General features: G+C 39.9%; 1 protein-coding gene across 3 annotated transcripts in view; it reads left to right on the top strand.

The window, feature by feature from the left end:
• MAP7 (microtubule associated protein 7) overlaps positions 1-20,470 on the top strand; it is a 202,302-nt gene that overhangs the window by 7,845 nt on the left and 173,987 nt on the right. For 2 of the 3 annotated variants that reach the window (XM_049901849.1, XM_049901821.1), the window contains exon 1: positions 16,737-17,082. The exons of the other annotated variant lie outside the window; for it this stretch is intronic. In XM_049901849.1, coding sequence (XP_049757806.1) covers positions 16,950-17,082 — 133 coding nt within the window. In that variant the 5' untranslated portion in view covers positions 16,737-16,949. Of the gene's footprint in view, positions 1-16,736; positions 17,083-20,470 lie in introns of those variants that run through there. 3 annotated transcript variants of the gene reach the window in all.

Raw genomic sequence — 20,470 nt, 5'->3', positions numbered from 1 at the left:
GCACTGGTAGGCACAGGGGTTAAACCACTTGGCTGCTAACTGAAAGAGTGGGAGTTCAAACCCACCAGCCTCTTTGTGGGAGAAAGATGGAGCAATCTACTTCTGTAGAGATTTACAGCCTTGGAAACCCTTTAGGACAGCTCTGCTATAGGGTCACTATGAGTTGGAATTGACTCAGTGGGCAGTGGGTAGGGTAAATACCTAGGAGTGGGATTGCTCACTCATATGTTAAGTGTATGTTTAACTTTGTAAGAAACTGCCAAACTGTTTTCCACAGTGGCTGTACAGGTTTATGTTCCCACACGCAATGTATGTAAATTCTAGTTATTGTGGATCCTCGCCAGCACTTGGCACTGTCAGTTTTTCTTTCTTTGTATTTTTAAACTTTAGCCATTCCACCAAGTTCTTTGAATAAGATGTTGTAATTGCCTTGAAGTAAAATAATGACTTTTTAAATACTAAACAAGCTCACGAATTAGTAAAACTTCTGGAGGTGGTGTTGATCCTAGAGCGCAGGTATAATTGGAGTTTTCATTTGACTCTAATGTCTACTTCTTTATTCTCTCTCATTCCTGTGACTTCTGCATCCTGAAGTTGATTATGAACAGAAGTGCCAGTATACAGTATATTCCATGCCAATCTAAGTTCTCTTTTCCTTCTAAATGTCTATTTTCTATTCCCTTGAGGTATGGCTTTCTAAGATTTGGAGATAACATTTTTCATTTAGAAAGCTAGAAATATTGGTCACATAACTTGTTTTATGGTCCCACTTATTAATTCCTTGTCTACAATTACAGTTATCAAACTGAATACTTAATACTTGTTCAGTTACTGAATGTGCTTACAGTGCTTTGTGAAAGGCTTGATAATCTGTCATTGGATATTTAATCACTAATCATGGTCAAGGTTCTTATGTTAAAATGTATGGTATTTAGGCTTATTCTTAAGGTTCATCTAGATCTCCAGTGGGTCAGTGCTTTCTGCCTTTTTAATATCCCAGCTCTTGCAATGCTCTGAATAACAACTGTTTACTAATTTAGATGGCACTTGGCTTTTCTCTATCCCTTAAATATTATTATACTCCTTAGTATCTTTTTTATTTGAGAAATAGTCAGTTGAGAAAGAATTTGTAAGATTTTCTTTTATTAGGTACCAGTTTGGATTTTCACTTGAAGAGTAATATATTTGACACCAAGAATTAACTAGTTGCTTTCAACAATTCCTCATCCTTTAAGCTCCTACAGAAATAGTTGAGAAAGAAAGAATTGTGTGAAAAGCCAAGGAGAATTCACACTTAGCCAGATAACGCAGGTGAACATAGGGATGCCAAACAAAGCAGACAGGAAGATAAGTGCGTTTGGAATACCTGATCTGGATTTGTGCGTGTTGTCATTAAAATCATGTGTAAATTTAAGTTCAGGCTATTGCGATTTGGAGTTGCTTGATATTTCTTGTCTGGTTTTTTCTTTTAATTCTACACAAGTCTCTTTTTTGGAAGTGGGTTTCTTGTAAAAGAGAACCATCCTTTACCATGGCATAACCTCCTAGGTATAAAACTTGTATCCCTAATCTTATGTTGAAAGCAGAAAGGAAGCTGTATTCTAGGAGAGATTTAAATTCCAAGATAAAATTCTATAAAGGACCCCTTCTTTTAGTGCCCCCACTCCCGGATACAAGGCTTGCTTAAAAAAAAACAAAAACAAACCATCGCTATCGAATCGATTCCTACACATAGCGGCCCTGTAAGACAGAGTAGAACTGCCCCCAAAGGATTTCCAAGGAACACTGGTGGATTCAAACTGCTAACCTTTTGGTTAGCAGCCAAGCTCTTAACCACTGTACCACCTGGACTTTCAGGCTTGCTTAGACCCAGACCCATTGCCGTTGAGTTGATTGCGACTCATAGTGACAATAATATGTATACAGTGAAACAGAACTTGACAGGATTGCCTTGTTTTTCCAAGTCTTGCAAGTTTTCTGCCTTTGACACTGTGCAGTCACCACTTTTCTATTGCTCTCTACTGGAAAATATTTGAATTTTCCTTCTCTGACAGGTTTTGGCCTTACACAAGTTCTAGCTTTTGCAGGTTTTACTGTGTGATAATTGGTTGGAAGAGTTGTTCCTGTAGCAAAAAGCTTGGCTGTTTATCAAGCTTTTAACCCAGACTTCTGGGTCTCAGAAGCTCCTGACCAGACTGCTCACCGTGGTACTGTGGTGGACACATGGAACAACTGGTTTACCTGCTCCCTGCACTCTGGCTAGTTTGGTTTCTATTCCTGGTAGGTGGCACAGAATTAGTATAGTTGACACCCTTAACCACAGCCTTGAAGGGTTCATTTAAATATAGCTCACATCTTGGGCGTAAGGTTATGTTGTTAAAACTATTAGTGATTTTGTATGCTGGAGCATGATTTGTTAGGATCATTGGTTCTCAATCTTGGCAGCATGTTACGATCACCTGGGGATCTTTTACATAGCTTGACGCCCCGGCTGTACCACACCCTGGACAATTATCTAAGACTCTCTAGGAGTAGGAGCCAGGTGGCAATGTTTTTAAAACTCCCCAGGTGGTTCCGATGTGCAGTCAAGGCTGAGAACTGGTTTAGATCAATTTCCTATTTAGAGTAGTTTCAATATGAAGGTATCGAATGTACCTTGTTTACGGGAACCACGTGGAAAATCTTAACAGCTGTTGTTCTGGGTCTAATAAGTTTCTTATTTTGCCCCAGTAATTTTTAAGAGGAAAAGTAGAAGTGAATACACTTATGAGTACACTTGAATAGCCAGCTATATGCACACATGCACTCAGGTATGTATTAATGCACTTTTATGTATAAATATGTGCAGTTAGACAAAATGTGTTTTTTTCTTTTTTCCTTAGCTGCCACATTGCACTCCTCTACCTCCTCCCCCTCAAAACAAGGAATAGATAACAAAGTTTTTCTTGGAAAATTATATGTACTTTTCTCAGAGATCTTCCTATTGACCTGTGGCATCTAATCACCAGATCCGTCGCTCTGGAGATTGGCCCTTGTTTACTTTGGCCAGTCTGTAAATATCTGACACAAGTATGACCTCCTTGATGCTCTTCCCTTCTGTCATGCTGTGTGACCTGACACTAACTCCCTTTAGGCTAATCTTTCTTCCTTTCACCTCTCTTCTTTCTCGTCACTAGTTATTACTATACCCAAGGCCTCTGCTCTTTCACTTTGCATTTTTCCCCAGCTGTACCATTCATACCTCTGACTGAATAGTTCCTCAAATTAATATCACTTGCTCTACGTGTCAGAACTGCTAAAGGCACTTCTGAGGGACATTTGCGTGTGTGTGAGGTTGTATGGTGCCATCACCATCACTTGTGATCTGAAGCCTTTTCAGTGAGGGCTTACCTTTGGCAGAACTGATTTCCTGTTTTCCTTGTGGCTGGTATCTGCATATCCATAAAACCCAGGGCCAAAATGAAAAGTGCAATAGGAGATAAGGATGAGACTGATCCCTAAGGAAGAGAACATGTATCTTGGAGTTTTCAAGATTATACTGAAACAGAACATATGAACTAAAGCTGTATGGTCTTGCTTTCAAAATTAAGACTATCCAGTTATTTAGGGATAATACTAAACTATTATTTCGTGCAAGGATTCTGGGGTCTGGCTGCCGGAGTTTCAGTCTCAGTTCCACCACTACCTGTGGGACCTTGGGCAAGTTATCTAAGCATTCTCTTCATTTCTTTCCTTTTTAAAATGAGGTTTGTGATAACACCCCCATCAGGCTATTGTGAGGATTAAACGAGTTAATACATGTAAGGTACTTAGAAGAATTACCTGACACAGCTTAAACACTGTGTTTGTTAAAATTATTTTGATTATTACGGATTGGTACTGCATCACTGTGAAAATATGGACATACCCCAGCATGTTAAATTTTTTTCTTAAGCAAATTTTTATTTAAACTGTAAGCTCTCCATAATGAAAAAATTAGAGTGCAGTGCTGATTCAGACCTGATTGTACCTGTGTGATCACACCATCATAGACTTGGCTCAGGTGTAAGAAGCATCATCAAAGACACTGGATAGTTGCTTTTCGCCTGTCAAAATGTTGCACAAAATGTTCTAGTAGAAGGTTGCTATATACTGGCCAGTGAGATGCTTAGAGTGTGTTACATGATTGAGTTAAAGACCCATATAAGTCCTTCTTGGCTTATTCTTATTTCGTTTTTATGGTATCCAAAAGCATTCAGTAGTAACTTTTTATCCTAGTTCTACATTTTAAGCTCTCTCCTAAATATTATTACTACAGCAGAAGTTATTGCACTTTAAGCGGTAAGGATGGACTTCCATTCCCAAATGCTGACTCATTTTAACTTTAAACAAAAAAACAAGTCACTATTATCTCATTGAATACCTTCCTCTACCAAGAAAATAGAGGAAGCACACACAACTTACCTTCTACAAGGCTTTGGTGAGAACAGGAGACAGAATGATTTTCTTCAAAGTACGTACATGAAGTAGTATCAGTAAGCTGTCTTTTTTATCTCTTGCAGTTATGAATTTTGGAAGAAATTTTCCTAAATTGCAGGTCCATTTACAAGGCCAATTCAGTGTGTGGTGTGGTGTGTGTATTGTGTGTGTGCGTGACACACTTCTCCCTAGTAAAATAATATCTCGTTCAACTTGTATTATAGATAGGTTTTTATATCTTAAGATTTTTCAAATAACTGAATAAATCTTAAATTATGTCACTTCCTCAGATGGGTCTTGGGTTGATTTCTGAATAATGTCCTCAGATTGTCTTCATGTGCATAGTAAAAAAAAAAAAAAGTGATAATTGGTTAAGCAAATATCTTTTATGCTTATGAATATTAAAATTTATATCATTCTTCAGTGAAAAATAACTCAATTACTTTTGCAAATGGTAGCATTATTATGTACTAATAAATACCTAACAGTAGAATGAATGAACCGAGAAATTTCTTTTGTAACATCGCCTTCCTGCCTCCCACCATCCCAGTAAAGGTGCCCTCGTTAAGTGTATAAAAAGGTAACATCCATCTGCTTTTGAAAATGACTTAGCATGTTAAGGAATAAAAAAAAAAGAAAAAAATTTTTTTTTACTTTGCATGTTAGGAATATTAGCCCCTAATTATGTTAGATGGGTCTAACAGTAAAAAGATAATATTAAAATGGGAAGTGGGGAATGGAGCAACTTTGAGTCTAAGAGATCTATAAGAGGGCAGATGGCCTTTGGATAGAAAAATCCCATAATCTTAAGATCCAAGGAAGCCTCACAGAGAACATTAGTTTGGTATTTCAGATGCATCGTTTGGTGTCCAGCTGCACCTAAAGTTGTCAGCTTTGAGAATGTCATTTCGTATAGTTACAAACTGATCAGGGTCGACATTTATCTATTTATCTGATACTCACTGAGAAGAGCATGGAGAAAAAATGGTCCCAACCACCAACCAACTTAACGCTACTAAATCATGTACGTGATTAGAGGCACATATCACTGTGAAGGTGTTGCAGGGCTCACTAATGGCACCCATCATAGGATGTAAGCCTCCAGGAAGGTTTTGGAAGAGGGAAGGGGAATGGAATGTCACAAGGAAGTAGAAATAAGTCTGTTCTAAATCTGCCCACTGGCTCAGAAATAGAACTAGGTGTGTGTTCAGACACCTGTGTGCTTAGCATTCAAAACCAGCTGTAAAGTGTACAAAGATGACTTTTTGCTTTACAAAGCACTTTTTTTTTTTTTTACAGATGTACCTACCTAGCAACATGTTCATGAAACTATTTGCAGTGTTGCAATTGTTTTAAAAACAAACAGCTTTGGTTATATAAACCTCCAACTTTTTGTTTGTTAACAGAGAGCAAACATAAGGTCTTTTTCCACTGTGCTGGAAAGAACCTGGCTTGGCTCTGAAGGGACATGGATGCTTTTTGTTTCCAGGCTTTGGGGACAAGTCCTTTTCTCTGTGCCTTTGTGGGAGCAGGAACAATGTGGTACTATCTCCAGCAAAAAATTCGAGAGAGGAAACATTTCTTAATATAATTTTGATCCCTTCACTGCAACATTGCATGTGTCTCAAATTTTTTTAAAGCACATTAAAGATTTTGGTATATTTAGTATAGTTAATTTGGTTTTTTAGTATAGTTAACAATGGTAAAAGGCAAAATGGTTCTTTTGGGTTTGGGGTATTTTCAGAAATTTGCCAAAAGTCTCCTTTGTCATTATAACATTCCTCAGTTACCTCCCTAAAATTTCCAGGAGTTCTAAAGCATGAATTTAAAACATGGATACGAAAGGTAAAAGGGTTTAGAGATGAGGTAGGCACTCTTAGGGTATTCACCCTTCTGAGATGTTACTTCTTTCTATAGAGAGCCCCCTAAAACCTCAATTGCCCTCAGGTAGGCAAGACTAAGAGAAGATGTATTTACCAAAAAAAAAAAAAGAAATCTTATTGGGCTGCTATTAATATCTACTTATTGGAAATTAATGCTTCCTATCTGCATTTTTTAAAGCAGTTATTGATGCATTTTTTGCTTAGCAGTTGCAAAGTTTAAAAGCTTCTGGGCTTGCTGTTCAGTCCTAAATATACTTGTCTCTTATCTGTATAATTTAGCTTAAGGTTTTGATGTTCTGGTTGGTTGCTGATAGTTACCATGGATGCGCTCGCCTAATCCTTTTCAGTGTGGGCTTTAATTGAATGAAAATGACCAGACTTTGAAATTACCTGGCACAATTGTATAATTTGGACTTCTATTAGGCACTTCTGTCCCTAATTCCTCTGATTTCAGAATTATGTTAAAATAATTAGTTTGTTTTTTTTTTTTATTCCAGAGTTGGTTCTAGGTAACAAGTAAACTAATATATAAAGTTTAGTACCTCAAGGCTTCAAACACCCTTTATCTTCTCATTAAAAAAAAGTCTTAACCCCCTCTCCCCCACCCCCATTCACATATCTACATATCTTCTAATTGGTGCTCCCTGGAAACCGTATGAGGTAGCTCTACTCTGTCCTACAGGGTCACTATGAGTCGGAATTAACTTGATGGCAATGGGTTTGGGTTTTGAATTGGGACAGTGGGGTTACTTCATGAAAACAGGAATGGATATTAAAAAAAAATCTGCTCTCTGTACTTTCTAAACTGTTTAATGTTGAGACAACCAGACTATTCTCATAATGATAAAAAGGTTCTATTTAATAATGCTTTTAAGCTGACCAGTATTAGATTCTCAATGGGAGATTTTTAGTGAAAATAAAGGGATATTTAATAGGTCTAGTCTGAGATGTCCTGACCCCAATTGTATGAGCATTGTTTCAAAAGAATATAGCAGTTTAGAATTTTTTTTTAAATAATTTTTATTTAGCTTTAAGTGAACGTTTACAAATCAAGTCAGTCTGTCACATATAAGCTTATATACACCTTACTCCATACTCCCACTTACTCTCCCCCTAATGAGTCAGCCCTTCCAGTCTCTCCTTTCATGACAATTTTGCCAGTTTCTAACCCTCTCTACCCTCCTATCTCCCCTCCAGACAGGAGATGCCAGCACAGTCTCAAGTGTCCACCTGATACAAGTAACTCACTCTTCGTCAGCATCTCTCTCCAACCCATTGTCCAGTCCCTTCCATGTCTGATGAGCTGTCTTCAGGAATGGTTCCTGTCCTGGGGCAACAGAAGGTTTGGGGACCATGACCGCTGAGATTCCTCTAGTCTCAGTCAGACCATTAAGTCTGGTCTTTTTATGAGAATTTGGGGTCTGCATCCCACTGATCTTCTGCTCCCTCAGGGGTTCTCTGTTGTGCTCCCTGTCAGGGCAGTCATCGGTTGTGGCCGGGCACCATCTAGTTCTTCTGGTCTCAGGATGATGTAAGTCTCTAGTTCATGTGGCCCTTTCTGTCTCTTGGGCTCATAGTTATCGTGTGACCTTGGTGTTCTTCATTCTTGTTTGATACTGGTGGGTTGGGACCAATTGATGCATCTTAGATGGCCGCTTGTTAGCATTTAAGACCCCAGACGCCACACTTCAAAGTGGGATGCAGAATGTTTTCATAATAGAATTATTTTGCCGATTGACTTAGAAGTCCCCTTAAGCCATAGTCCCCAAACCCTTGCCCTTGCTCCGCTGACCTTTGAAGCATTCAGTTTATCCCGGAAACTTCTTTGCTTTTGGTCCAGTCCAGTTGAGCTGACCTTCCGTATATTGAGTATTGTCCTTCCCTTCACCTAAAGTAGTTAGCAGTTTAGAATATTATTTGAATAAGTAGTATCCAGCCTACTCAGTGATGATTATAGTCATTGACATGTGTACCTTGGACTTTTGAACAGCATGTTTTCGTTTGTAGCATTTTGACTTGAACATGGGATTGGAGTATCTTTATCTCTTTGGGGTCACTGACCCTCAGAAAGAAAATCACAAGGGTCTTCCCCCAAAATTGTGCAAATCATTTTAATTATTTTTTAAGAGATCAATTTAAAAATTAGTTTTATCTTCTTTTCAGGGAGAAAACAAAGTATATTAAACCTTATTCAATTAAAAAAATCTTAATTGATGTCATTTTTAAGTTTCAGGAGTTATAGGAGAGAGAGGAATCCCTGTGGTGCAGATGGTTAATGCACGTGGCTGCTAACCAAAATGTTGGAGCTTTGAATCCACCCAGTGGTTCCCTGGAAGAAAGTCCTGGAGATCTGCTTCCAAAAAATCAGCCATTGAAAACCCTATGGAGCACAGTTCAACTCTCACACACATGGGGTCACCATGAATCAGAGTTGACCCAGTGACAACTGGTGTAGGACAGGGAATTGGAAAGAGCAGCAAAGTAGCGAAGGAAGCATCAGGGGAAAGTCTCAATACATTCTACAGTGAATGTTGAATACATTTTCCTGACTTGTCTAATTCTTTACTGGTCTAAAGACTTTCGGCCATCATTATCCTTAAAATGCCCATAAAGTAATAAACTAAATTGGTTTACGGTTCTTTGGCTTTGCTCTTTACTCACAAACCTTCGGATATCATCTCTCAAGTAACATAGCCACAACTATCCCTCCATAATGAATTGCCTCCTTCAGAGAAAAGCTGTATATCTTATTCGCCTTTATCCCCCTTCCCTAGAGTATTTCACATCCTGTAGTAGGCTTTCATTAAGTTGGAGGTGGGTGGGTTGGAGAATGAGGGAACTCTGCAAGCTGCAGAATAGTGGGATCCTCCCTAACCAGAACACTGAGTGGAAGCTTCTAGGTATGGTTTCTGTTATTTCGCTTTACATCTAAAACCTCTGGGGGGCATCAATGGAATGAGAAAATGATACAACTGTAGAGTTGCCTACAAAATAAAGCCATGGCAGCCTTAAGTGCAGAGATAACAGTGATAGCAAGGGAAGGGCTATCTGAATCTTGCTTCCTGTTTCTCTGCCTGAGAGTTTTCCTCTGGGTATGTAACTCGAGAGGAGCCCTGGAGGCGCAGTGTTAAAGCACTTGGCTGCTAACCGAAAGGTTGGCAGTTTGAACCCACTAGCCGCTCCCTGGGAGACAAATGTGGCAGCCTGATCCCTAAAGATTACAGCCTTGGAAACCTTATGGGGCAGTTCTACTCTGTCCTGTAGGGTCACTATGAGTTGGAATTGACTTGATAGCAGTGGGCTTTTTGGTTTTTTAAAATATAACTTGAGTTTCTACTTTCATTAAAGTCATGGCATCTCAGAATCAGAAGAGATTCTAAAGTTCTAAAAATCCCACCTGTGCACAGGGCATTGATCCCAGCATCATCCTTGACCAGTGTCTGTATACTGCTGTCTTCAGTGATTGTCATTTAGTGCTGACTCCTTCTACCTCAGTGATGAGCCCATTATTTTGACCTGTTGAGATCATTTTGGACCTGATGCTATCCATCTCTCAGCTGTTTTATGTATAGATATGAAGGCTTTGTGCACATAGAAATCCTTAATAAAAATGTTAACCAGAGTGAGGCACCCACCTGAGACCTTTCCTCTCCATTACCCCCTTCTTCAGCTTTCATCTAGACTATTGCAGGAACTTGGCACCCACACTCACCCACTAGCCCTCTAGAATAAGCCTTCCACACTTCCAGAGTGGTGCCTGTGAAAAAAGCAGACACGACTGATTCTCATATTCCTGTTATTTGCCATCGATGCTCATGGCTACTGCCTTAGATCCCTTTCTGTACTTGGATGAAGTAGTTAAGTAACCAGTTTATCTGTCTCAAGTCTCTTTCTCTCTTCCAATGCATTCTCTACCAGCTGTCATATGGATCTGTATGGAACACACTAACACTCTCCAATGGCTCCCCCATTGCCTTTGTTTGGTGGAAGAACATTGTGAGATTTGGCTACTGCCTCTGCTCTGAAGTCATCCCCGAAAGCCCCCCATCTCACACCCTTGATGTGAATTTATCACATTCTAAAGCAAGACAAGGAACCACAGTTTCTTAGTTTTCTTTTCCTTCTAATTGCACCACTCAAAAATAAATCTAAATTAACACCTAACTGCTCACAGGGATGCAGTGCTGGAAGTGGTCACTGGTGTATGCCAAGAAATTTTGAAGACAACCACCTGGCCAACTCACTGGAAGAGATCCATATTTGTGCCCATTCCGAAGAAATGTGATCCAACAGAATGTGGAAATTATCAAACAATATCACTAATATCACACGCAAGTAAAATTTTACCGAAGATAATTAAAAAATGGTTGCAGTGGGACATCAACAGGGAATTGCCAGAAATTCAAGACAGAGTCAGAAGGGGATATGGAATGTGGGATATCATTGCTGTTGTCAGATGGATCTTGGATGAAAGTAAAGAATACTAACTAGAAAGATGTTACCTGTGTTTTATTGACTATGCAGAGGCATTCGACTGTGTGGGTCATGACAAATTATGGATAACATTGCAAAGAATGGGAATTCCAGAACACTTAATTGTGCTCATGAGGAACCTGTACGCAGATCAAGAGGTGGCCATTTAAACAGAGCAAGGGGATACTGCATGGTTTAAAATCAAGAAAGGTGTGCATCAGGGATGTATCCTTTCACCATGCTTAATCTGTATTCTGAGTAAATAATCCGAGAAGCTGCACTGTATGAAGAAGAATGTGGCATCAAGGTTGGTAGAAGACTTACTGACAACCTGTGATATGGAGATGACACAACTTTGTCTGCTGAAAGTGAAGAGGACTTGAAACACTTACTGAAGAACAAAGACTACAGCCTTAAGTATGTATTACACCTCAACATATAACAAAAGTCCTCACAACTGGACCATAAGCATCATCATAGTAAATGGAGAAAAGATTGACGTGGTCAAGGATTTAATGTTAGTTGGATCCAATATCAATGTCCATGGACGCATCAGTCAGGAAATCAAATGAACTATTGGGCAAATCTGCTGCAAAAGACCTCTTTAAAGTGTTAAAAAAAAAACCAAATATGTCTCTTTGAAGACTAAGGTGTGCCTGATCCAAGCCATGATATTTTCAATCACCTCATATGCGTGTGAAAGCTGGAAAATGGGTAAGGAAGACCGAAGATGAATTGATGCCTTTGACTATGGTGCTGGGGAAGAATGTTGAATATACCATGGACTGCCAGAAGAATGGACAAGTCTGTCTTGGAAGAAATACAGCCTGAGTGCTCCTTGGAACCAAGGATGGAGAGACTTGGTCTCATGTACTTTGGACATATTATCAGGAGGGACCAGTCCCTGGAGAAGAACATCATGCTTGATAAAGTAGAGGGTCATTGAAAAAAAGGAAGACCCTCAATGAGATGGATTTACATAGTGGCTGCAACAATGGGCTCTTGTGAGGATGGTGCAGGACCAGGCAGTGTTTCATTCTGTTGTACATAGGGGTTGCTATGAGTCGGAACCGACTTGATGGCACCAAACCATGTCAAGCTTAATAAGGGTTTCACTATTAAAGGAGAGGACCTTTTATACATATTTTAACTTTTGTCAAAGAATTCAGAAGTTCACGTAATGTACAGTAATGAAGTATTATCTATAAGAATAATGAACAGGAGGACTTAAAGGCAACCTACCATATGTTATAAGGTTACAGTTTAATGTGGCATTTCATGATATTTGCAACTTACCTGTTTTGTTATTGTGTGCTGTGAAGTCAATTCCGGCTCATCCCTAATGTTTAAGACTTTAAGGAAAGTTTAGTATCTGTTCTTTATGTTGGCATGAACAAGCCCTCAGGGTTTGAATTTGTTTATGATAGAGCAGACGTGAGAAAATGGACTCAGTTGGTGCTGTGAAGTGTTCAGCATGCAGCAAAGATTTATAGAAAAGTTATAAAAGGCACAGCAGGGACTTAGTACTTCTTAGCTGATGGCATCCTCACTACTGGAGTAGTATTTACTGTTTTTCTTATATGCCTGTTAACAAAAGGTGTTAAAATGAAGAAGATCAAAGCAAACCTGCCTTTTTATTTTACTTCGAAAGGGTCATTTGGTCTTAGTGCCACAGCCTGTTGGATAACGCTGCAGGAAAGCAGAATGTTGTGCCTTTCTTGCAATAGGAAGCACCGGTAAGTGGCATCATTCTAGAAAATTCTGAGGGCAGCCTTTAGCTTCAAGAATGGGAACAGGAAAAAACCAGCTGGGTCCATTTGTTCCTCAGGGGTTGTCTGAGCCTGTGTCAGCCTGTGCGGCCTTTGTCATTTTCAAACCATATGCGTTTTTTTAAGTTGCATTAAAATGTGGATTTCTACAACTCCTACTAGAAGCAAATTACAGTTTACCTTGGGGAATGCATTAAATATTTAAAAGATTACTGAGTTCCAGTAGTTTTGAAGAATTAATCATCTCCACCAATGTTGAAATGTGTGAAAGGATTTTGGTACTCCTGGGCCCCACCAAAAAGTAAATAACTTATTAGATGTATATAAAAACCAATATAACTCGTAATTTACCAGCGACTGGCCATTCAGTCCAGGGTAATACATTTTTTTCAACCACAGTCCTCAAATAGTACACATCAGGCTCTTTCCCATTTCAATAATGTTTCTGTAAAGCTCACTGGGCTTTTAGAAAGGAAAATTTTAGGTATGCTTCTTGTTGGTTAAGCAGATTTCTCTTTGTAAGAGGATATTCTTGGATTCACTCATGGGCTATACTGTTTTCCAATACTAAGGTCGTAAAATAAAAGCCTGGGAAGCATAAATGCACACAGAAACCTGAAGGCACAGGTCTAAGTGTGTGTGTGGCGGGGGGAGGGGGCTACCTGCATTTAATCTTCTTTATCACAATGTAACAGCTAGTCCTGAATCCACTTCCGCTAAAGATCAAGTTTGACTCTTCATATTCACTTCATCTTGTAGATTGTAGCTAGGTAGACCCCAAGTACCACTCAGCAGGAATGGGGGACAGCCATTGCTCAAGGGCCTCTTGGCCTGTTTTGTTCACAGTGAATAAGTAGTACCATTTTGATCGTGAACACCTATGATTGTTAATGTATTTTATGACTATACTGCAAACATTTCTTTCTGACTATAAAGCCAGTCTAATTGAAAATCTACTCTTTTACACTAACAGTGTCTTATTCTCTCAAGTTTGTATGAAGTCTCCACTAATAATTTATTATTGTAACAAACGAAAAGAGTTACAAAACCTTATTTACTATTGGAGGCTGTCTTAAATTCCTAGTGGTGCTGTGATAGTGAGTGGCTTTGAAAAACAAATTTCTCACAGTTCTGGAGGCTAGATGTTCAAATGTGGGGTCTCGACCATGCTGATTTCTTCCTTGTTGGTAGCCCCCAGGGTTCCTTGATCCTTTGGCTCTCCTTACGTGGCATCCCCCCGTATGTGTGTGTGTGTGTGTCTAATCTGCTAGTTTTATAACTCAGAAGTGATTAGATTTATAACCCACCCTACTCAGGTATGATCTAATTACACAACAGAGAAAACCCTATTTTCCAAACAAGATTACATCCACAGGTATAGGGGTTACGATTCCAATACGTATTTTGGGGGAACACAATCCGTAATTTGGTCTACATTCCTAATTTCCATGGGGACTGAATTAAGATTCAGTATCTGCAGAGAACTTACATGGACAACTATGCCTTATCTAATTGAAAATATCAGTCTGGGGGAGAGTTCAGGAATTCAGAGTAGTAGTAATTTTCCTTTTGGTGATACTTAATTAATAAGGTTTCCCCACCCCCTTCCCATATTTGACTTTGTTTTGGATTAAAGGGTAAAAGGAAAAGGTGAGAGAAGATTGTAGCCTCATGCCTTTACAGAGGTCAAGCCACAGTGTTCCTAGAATTGTGTAAGAGCTAACCTCTATATCCATTAAAAACAGAGTATGAGCATTTAAGGAATGAATCTCAAATGTATTTTTTATATGCCTTAAATAAGGTGAGAAATATATACTTCATGGGTAGAAAAAAAAATCGTTTATTATGATTATTTGCTGTTCGGGTGTTTGCTTCCCTGTGATTGAATCACAGCTCTGACTAGGACGCAGCTGGTTGGTGTTGGTGTAAGGATTTACAAGGCAGCAGGACGAAAGAGTCTTGGCTTTGGAGCAGATAGAGCTGGGCTTAATCCTGACTGTGACTTTGGACAAATCTCTTAACCCCTCTGAGCCTCAGTTTCCTGATGTATGAGATGATGATAAGGCTTCTCTTGGGGCTGTTGTGATTCACAAAGGTAACATATCTAAAGTACCTAGCACAGTGTCGGACATCAAGTTGAACATGTTCTAAAACGATGACTATTTGTTTTGTTTTTTTTTACTTTACTACACTGCCTCATGTGCTGTATCATGGTAGTGACTTTTGGCCTCCTTTGGTTAGTTTGGATCTCATTTCTGCCAGTAAATGGTTTTAAGTATAGAATATACTCTTTAATCCACAGTTTGAATCCACCAGGCGCTCCTTGGAAATTCTGTGGGGGCAGTTCTGCTTTGTCCTATAGGGTCGCTATGACTCAGAATCGACTCAACAGCAGTGGGTTTGGTTTTTTTTTTTTAATATACTCTTAAAAAAAAAAGCCATTTTGGTGATTTTCACACTTCAATACAAATCGAAATTCTCCACAAGACCCTCAGGCTACAGAGTAAAGAACCCCATCCTTGTCATGGGGAATATTCCAGTGACATTAATAGAAGAGGAATACCATTAATCAGCTGGGCTTGGTGGAGGAGGACCTAGCTCTAGTCTTCCATAGTATCTTCTGTGTCTCAGAGGTGCTGCCGAAAAGATAGAGATAGCGTGTTTATTAAGCACCTCTTACTGCTATCCCTGCACTCATTTAATCCTCACCGCAATCCTATGAGGTATATGCTGTCATCACCCCAATTTTACAGAGAAAACTGAGGCATCAAGAGGAATTAAATGAATTATTTGCTGTTTGCTATTTACTCATTGTACTCAGAGTTTCTGTTCCACCAGAGGTTTTAGAGAGGACGTTTGACTCGTTTGAGAGGACCCGGGGTCCCCTCTAGGATAAGTAGGTTTAAGTTTGAGAAAAAGTAAGGGAGTGTCCTGGAGTTGGGAGAACTGTGTTTTGACTTTCTAAGCAGACTTGATTTGGATTAAAAGGTAAAAAACAAAAGCAAAAAGCATTTTTTTTTTTTTAAATTTGGCAGTTGGCATTTTTTAATGCCATTTAATCTAAATTTAAGCAGCTTAGAAAGGGGGATCTTAAAGTGGGAAAGCTGATTTCATGTGAAAGCAATAATCACATGACTGTGTTCTTTGGAGAAAACAGTCCAAAAAAGAAGTAAAATTGGGTCAAGTGTTGAGAATTACTCAGCCTGGCTGATCATGACTTGCCAGGGCAGCGGGGGATGATGGCAGTTTGCGGGACGTACAGGAGGCAGATTTCCCCCCTTAGTGGATTCTAGTTACTTATTTCTGTCCTTTCAACTTGACTTGCAGAGGGGGTGTTCCAAACCGTGATCTCTGATCTAAGGCACAGCCCTCCTCTTGCCTGTCTTCGCTGGAGGGTCTCCGGTACACAACAAACGTGCTCCTCGTGACAGGTGCTGCCAAAACTGTGTGCATCCAGGCTCTGGAGTTATAGGAATGTGGGGAAAGCTGGGAATATATTCCTGAGTGCAAAGTGAGCTAAGGGAGCACCAGCCCTGCCTCCATTCATGTAGGCACTCACAAACATTGCTATGATAGAAAACTTGGCCAAAAAAGAAAAAAAAAGAAACCTGCTTGCCCTTTTTCCCAACTGAGGAGTTTGCTGCTGCTTGTACAAGCAAAACTCCATTTCTCCTCCCATCCTGCTGCTTCTGCTACTCAGAGAAAGAGGGAGCTGCCCAGCGGACTGACTGCTCCAGGCTGCTGTGCGCTATAACCTTTGGTGGGTGAGTTCCCAGGACCCACATCCCGGCAGGCTGCCGCCTCTCAGCCAGGAGACGAGTGGCTCCCAGCCCTTCTTGATTAGGAGATGTCAGGGTTGTCAGGGCAACTGGTAACGAAGCCAGCGTACCATATTTGCCCCTCTTGTGTTGTGTGCTGAATATTTTACTGTGCGGTCACAGAAGAAGATTGGGAAAAAGTACTGCAGCAGGAAGGAGAAGCTGGGATCTGATTGAACAGGTTAGGCAGCAGAGGGAGGCATCAGAACCTGTGTGTCATTAATCAGAGCTTTCCTGGAAGGAGTGTGTGTGTGTGTGAGTGTGTGCGTGTGCGCATGTGCCTATGGGGAGTAAGTGGGAGGGGGCTTGTTGGGAAGGTAGGGGGGTTGCTGCTAGGTGAGGGGGAACTGCAGAACCTCAGTTGCCAAGTGGCTGGTAGTATCTGTCAGCTGTTTGCACACTGTTTACCCATAGGGGATCTATTACAAGTGCTCAAATGAACTGGCAGCTTAGGAACTAGCAGCTTCCCGGGAGCTGCAATTACATAAGCATATATTTTTAATATAATAATAATTAAAAGAAAAAAAAAAAAACCAAGTAGCGGCGGTATGCCGGGACCAGCTACAGCTATTCGACAAGACAGACTGAAGAAGACCAATGCAAGGCCAATTCCCCTTGGTTTGTTCACCATTAATGAGGAAGATGAACAGCAAAAGAACGGAAATTCCAGAAGACCGAAAGGTATGCATTAGCTCTACCCTCTGGTCGGGGCTGGACGCAGCCCCACTTTCCCACACTGCCTAGAGCACATTTTACAAACTGTACCTGTAGTGCATGCTGTGTGGAGTGCTGGTGACCCCCCCCAGCACAGTTTGCCAGCGGGAGTTTACACACCCCGTGGGCTGTGTGTGTATGAAATGAGGAACGGTTTTTGCAGATTTGGTAGATTTCAGATCAGCTGCCTTTTTGACCCAAGCTACCTTGTTGGCTGAGAGATCTTTAATGTTCACATGCTCAGATTTAACAGTTTCTGAAGACTCCATTCTCATCAGGAGGGGGAAATAGGAGTGATCAAGGTTTAAATAAACTCCCCACCAGCTTTATGTGTACCAGATGATTTCTGTTTGCTTTCATGAGGTGACTTGCCTCCAAAGGGATGATTTAGACCAAGTGACAGAGTGTAGCTTTTCTGTGGGCAGAGGGTAAGGATGTTACCTCATTTTCTGTACTGAAATGCTAAAAGCATGAAGAGGAGAAGGACAAACGTTGAGGGTGACCATCGAGGGCAAAGCTAGGGAACAAGGGAAGGGGCCGTGAGGTTTTATAACTTCTAATGATCACTCTGCCACTAAACACGTGTGCAGAAGTTGAAATGTGCTGGGTATAGGAAGGTCTGATTCTTACGCTGCACTTCACAGTGATGAGATGCAGCAGCAGCTGGCTCGGCTTCCCGAGTCTGTTTACTGCATCATCTTTACCATTGTCTCATAGCCGGCCCTGCCAGGGCTTTAATTATCAGTCCGAGATGGCAGCAGCATGCCTTTTTTGAAGAAGGACTTTAACACTTGGCATTTTAAGTTTTCCAAAATACATAAACTTTTCTCCTCTTAAGCAGATAGGTTACAAGTTTTGTGATTTCTGTGTGCTGATTAAATTTGAGCTTGCATTTAAATTCTTCTGTCGCCAAGATACCAAATTTTCCTCAGTGTGGTACATAGAGGTAAGATGGCAAAGTAGCAAGCAAATATTTAAGCAATGATAGAAAGAGTGTTTACATAGACCCAGCGTCTGAACACTGCTGGTTTTCCTTTTCCTGGTTTTTGAGTGAATTTTTGTTTGGTTCTATAAGGTATGATTAAAACCGTCTACTTTAAATCCAAAAGTGTATTTTAACTTCATTTTTAAGACTATACAGGGAATATAGGGAAGTTCTAAAAAAGTAGGATAGTATTACTGTAGTTGATTTTTATTTACTGTTAGATGTGGCCTCTATCTGAGTACCAGATGACCTCAGGAATCTAATAATGCTATGAATGGAAGGTGACTTATGTGGTTCTTTTATTTGCCTTTGAGTTAGGGAGTTGAACCAGAATGTGTGGCTCTTGTTGAAGATGCAATCCTTTAAAATGTTAGCAGCAAATCATTTGGCCCCTTAGGGGTTGGTAACTTTGAAAATTAATGTGGTTTTGTTGAATTGTGTCCACAGTGTATTTTTGGAAGCATTCTTCTTGATTTGTGGCACTTTTTCCTTGGGTGTCCTGGAACAGTAATTTAGAATAACCATCCATTTTGTTCTTAGTAATTTTCTTGAATTCTTCTTGTCTTTCTCTCTCTCTCTTTTTTTTTTTTTCAGTTGCTTTTCAGTATTTTATTTGAAGGCGAGAAGAATGGGGGTGAGGAGGAAAGTAGATACTTCTGAAACCTGTTTGTTTTTGATGTGTACAGCTCCATGGATAAGAGAGACTAAATCAAAGGGTTTCTGATCCCCTTTTGTTTTCCTGTTTTGACACCTCCCACAAAAGAGAAAGAGACTGGAGGTGGAAGTGGGGGTCCTGCCTGGTAAAGATGTCCAGAATTTTGTATATCCTCAAGTGTCTCTAATTTATAGACACATTCAATAAAATAACCAGATAAATAATGCTTAGCATTCCCATTTATGCTTAATGAAGCTATTGGCTTTGATTCTAAATTTCTCATCAGATCTCTCTGAACAATAGGAATGTTCACTTTCTAGTCTGGTGCTGTCTAATAGAACTTTCCGTGATAATGGAAATTTTCTGTATCTACACTGTCCAATACAATAGCCACTAGTCAGTCATATGTGGCTACAGAGTACTTAAAATATGGTAAGTATGACTAAGGAACTGATTTTTAAGTTGTAGTTAGTTTTACTTAATTTAAGTTTAAATAGCCACATGTGGCTAATAGCTACCTTATTGGGCAACACAGTTCTAGTCTTTAGAACTATGACCTTCTGAATTTGTGTGCTTTCTGCTTTGTTCATCCCCATTGCTTTCTGCTGCCAGATGTGGTCGGGCCCTGAAATGAATGTGGTTATTAAGAAGGACATCATGGAGCAGAGAGCCTCTTCATTGCAAAAGAGCGTAGTAACCTGGATTTACCGACCATTTCATGCTTTCTTTCCGCTTAATGGTTATTGCCTGCTCTGAATATAATTCTTACCAGTCATCAGTTTCCCGTATCATCTTTTGGAGCTTTTAATGGACTCCTATTTTCCAAATTATTATTTCCAGAGCAACATAACAAGATGAAATACAGGCTATCTTTTGTGTATGACTATTAAGATAAGCAATCAGAAAATTTGCTCTCTTTTTGAACCACTCCATGGTCTAATCAGCCGGCCATGTCCAAACCTGATTTTCATGCTTAGTACTTTTTTTTTTTCTTTCATTAACAGGAATAAAGAGGCTTGCTATCTAAATTCAATAAGCTGAAAGCGTCTGTTCAGGATTGCCCTGGGTTACACAGGGGTTTTTTAATGATGAGTGGCATCCATTTATCCAGGTACTCGGGCTGTTGAATAACCCGTTATATTGAACTCAACAGGAATGAACACGTCAGTTACCTTCTAGACTCACACATGGTGGCTTCTAAGTTATCTGCCGGATTGAGACAGTAGTTTTGCTAGCTGGTAGACTAGGTAAATTCTTGAAGGAATGATTGCTCTCCCATGCAATCAATAGGAATGTAAATGTTTTATATGCCTTGTTATTAACATATAACATTTAAATAGTCGCCTGGAGTCAGCTGGCCTTAGGTTGTTGCTGTCGTGTCTCAGAACCCTAAATCTCAGTTAATGCTGACCTCAGGACTGGTTTAGGAGAGATTGTTTAGGTACTACAGTAACTGAATGCCCTTGGGTAGGTTTCAAGGCGAACTTGCCTTATAGTAAATTTTGCTGAGCACAGTATGATTATTAAGCAAAAGACATTTTCTCCCTAAATGAGCATTTGCTAAATGCTCACTTGGTGCAAATTACTCTGCTGGGGCACTGTGCAAGGGATGCGAAGATAATTGAACATGGTTTTGGCTCTCAGAAGTGTTTCCTGTCTAGTAGAAGAAGACAGATATATATAACTAATGCAGGAGTATAAACTGAAATCAGGAG

This window comes from Elephas maximus, chromosome 1 (assembly GCF_024166365.1).
Source record: "Elephas maximus indicus isolate mEleMax1 chromosome 1, mEleMax1 primary haplotype, whole genome shotgun sequence".
In the NCBI taxonomy this organism is placed as follows: domain Eukaryota; kingdom Metazoa; phylum Chordata; class Mammalia; order Proboscidea; family Elephantidae; genus Elephas; species Elephas maximus.
The sequence above is the reverse complement of the archived record's forward strand: the minus strand, read 5'-3'. Positions and strand labels throughout refer to the sequence as shown.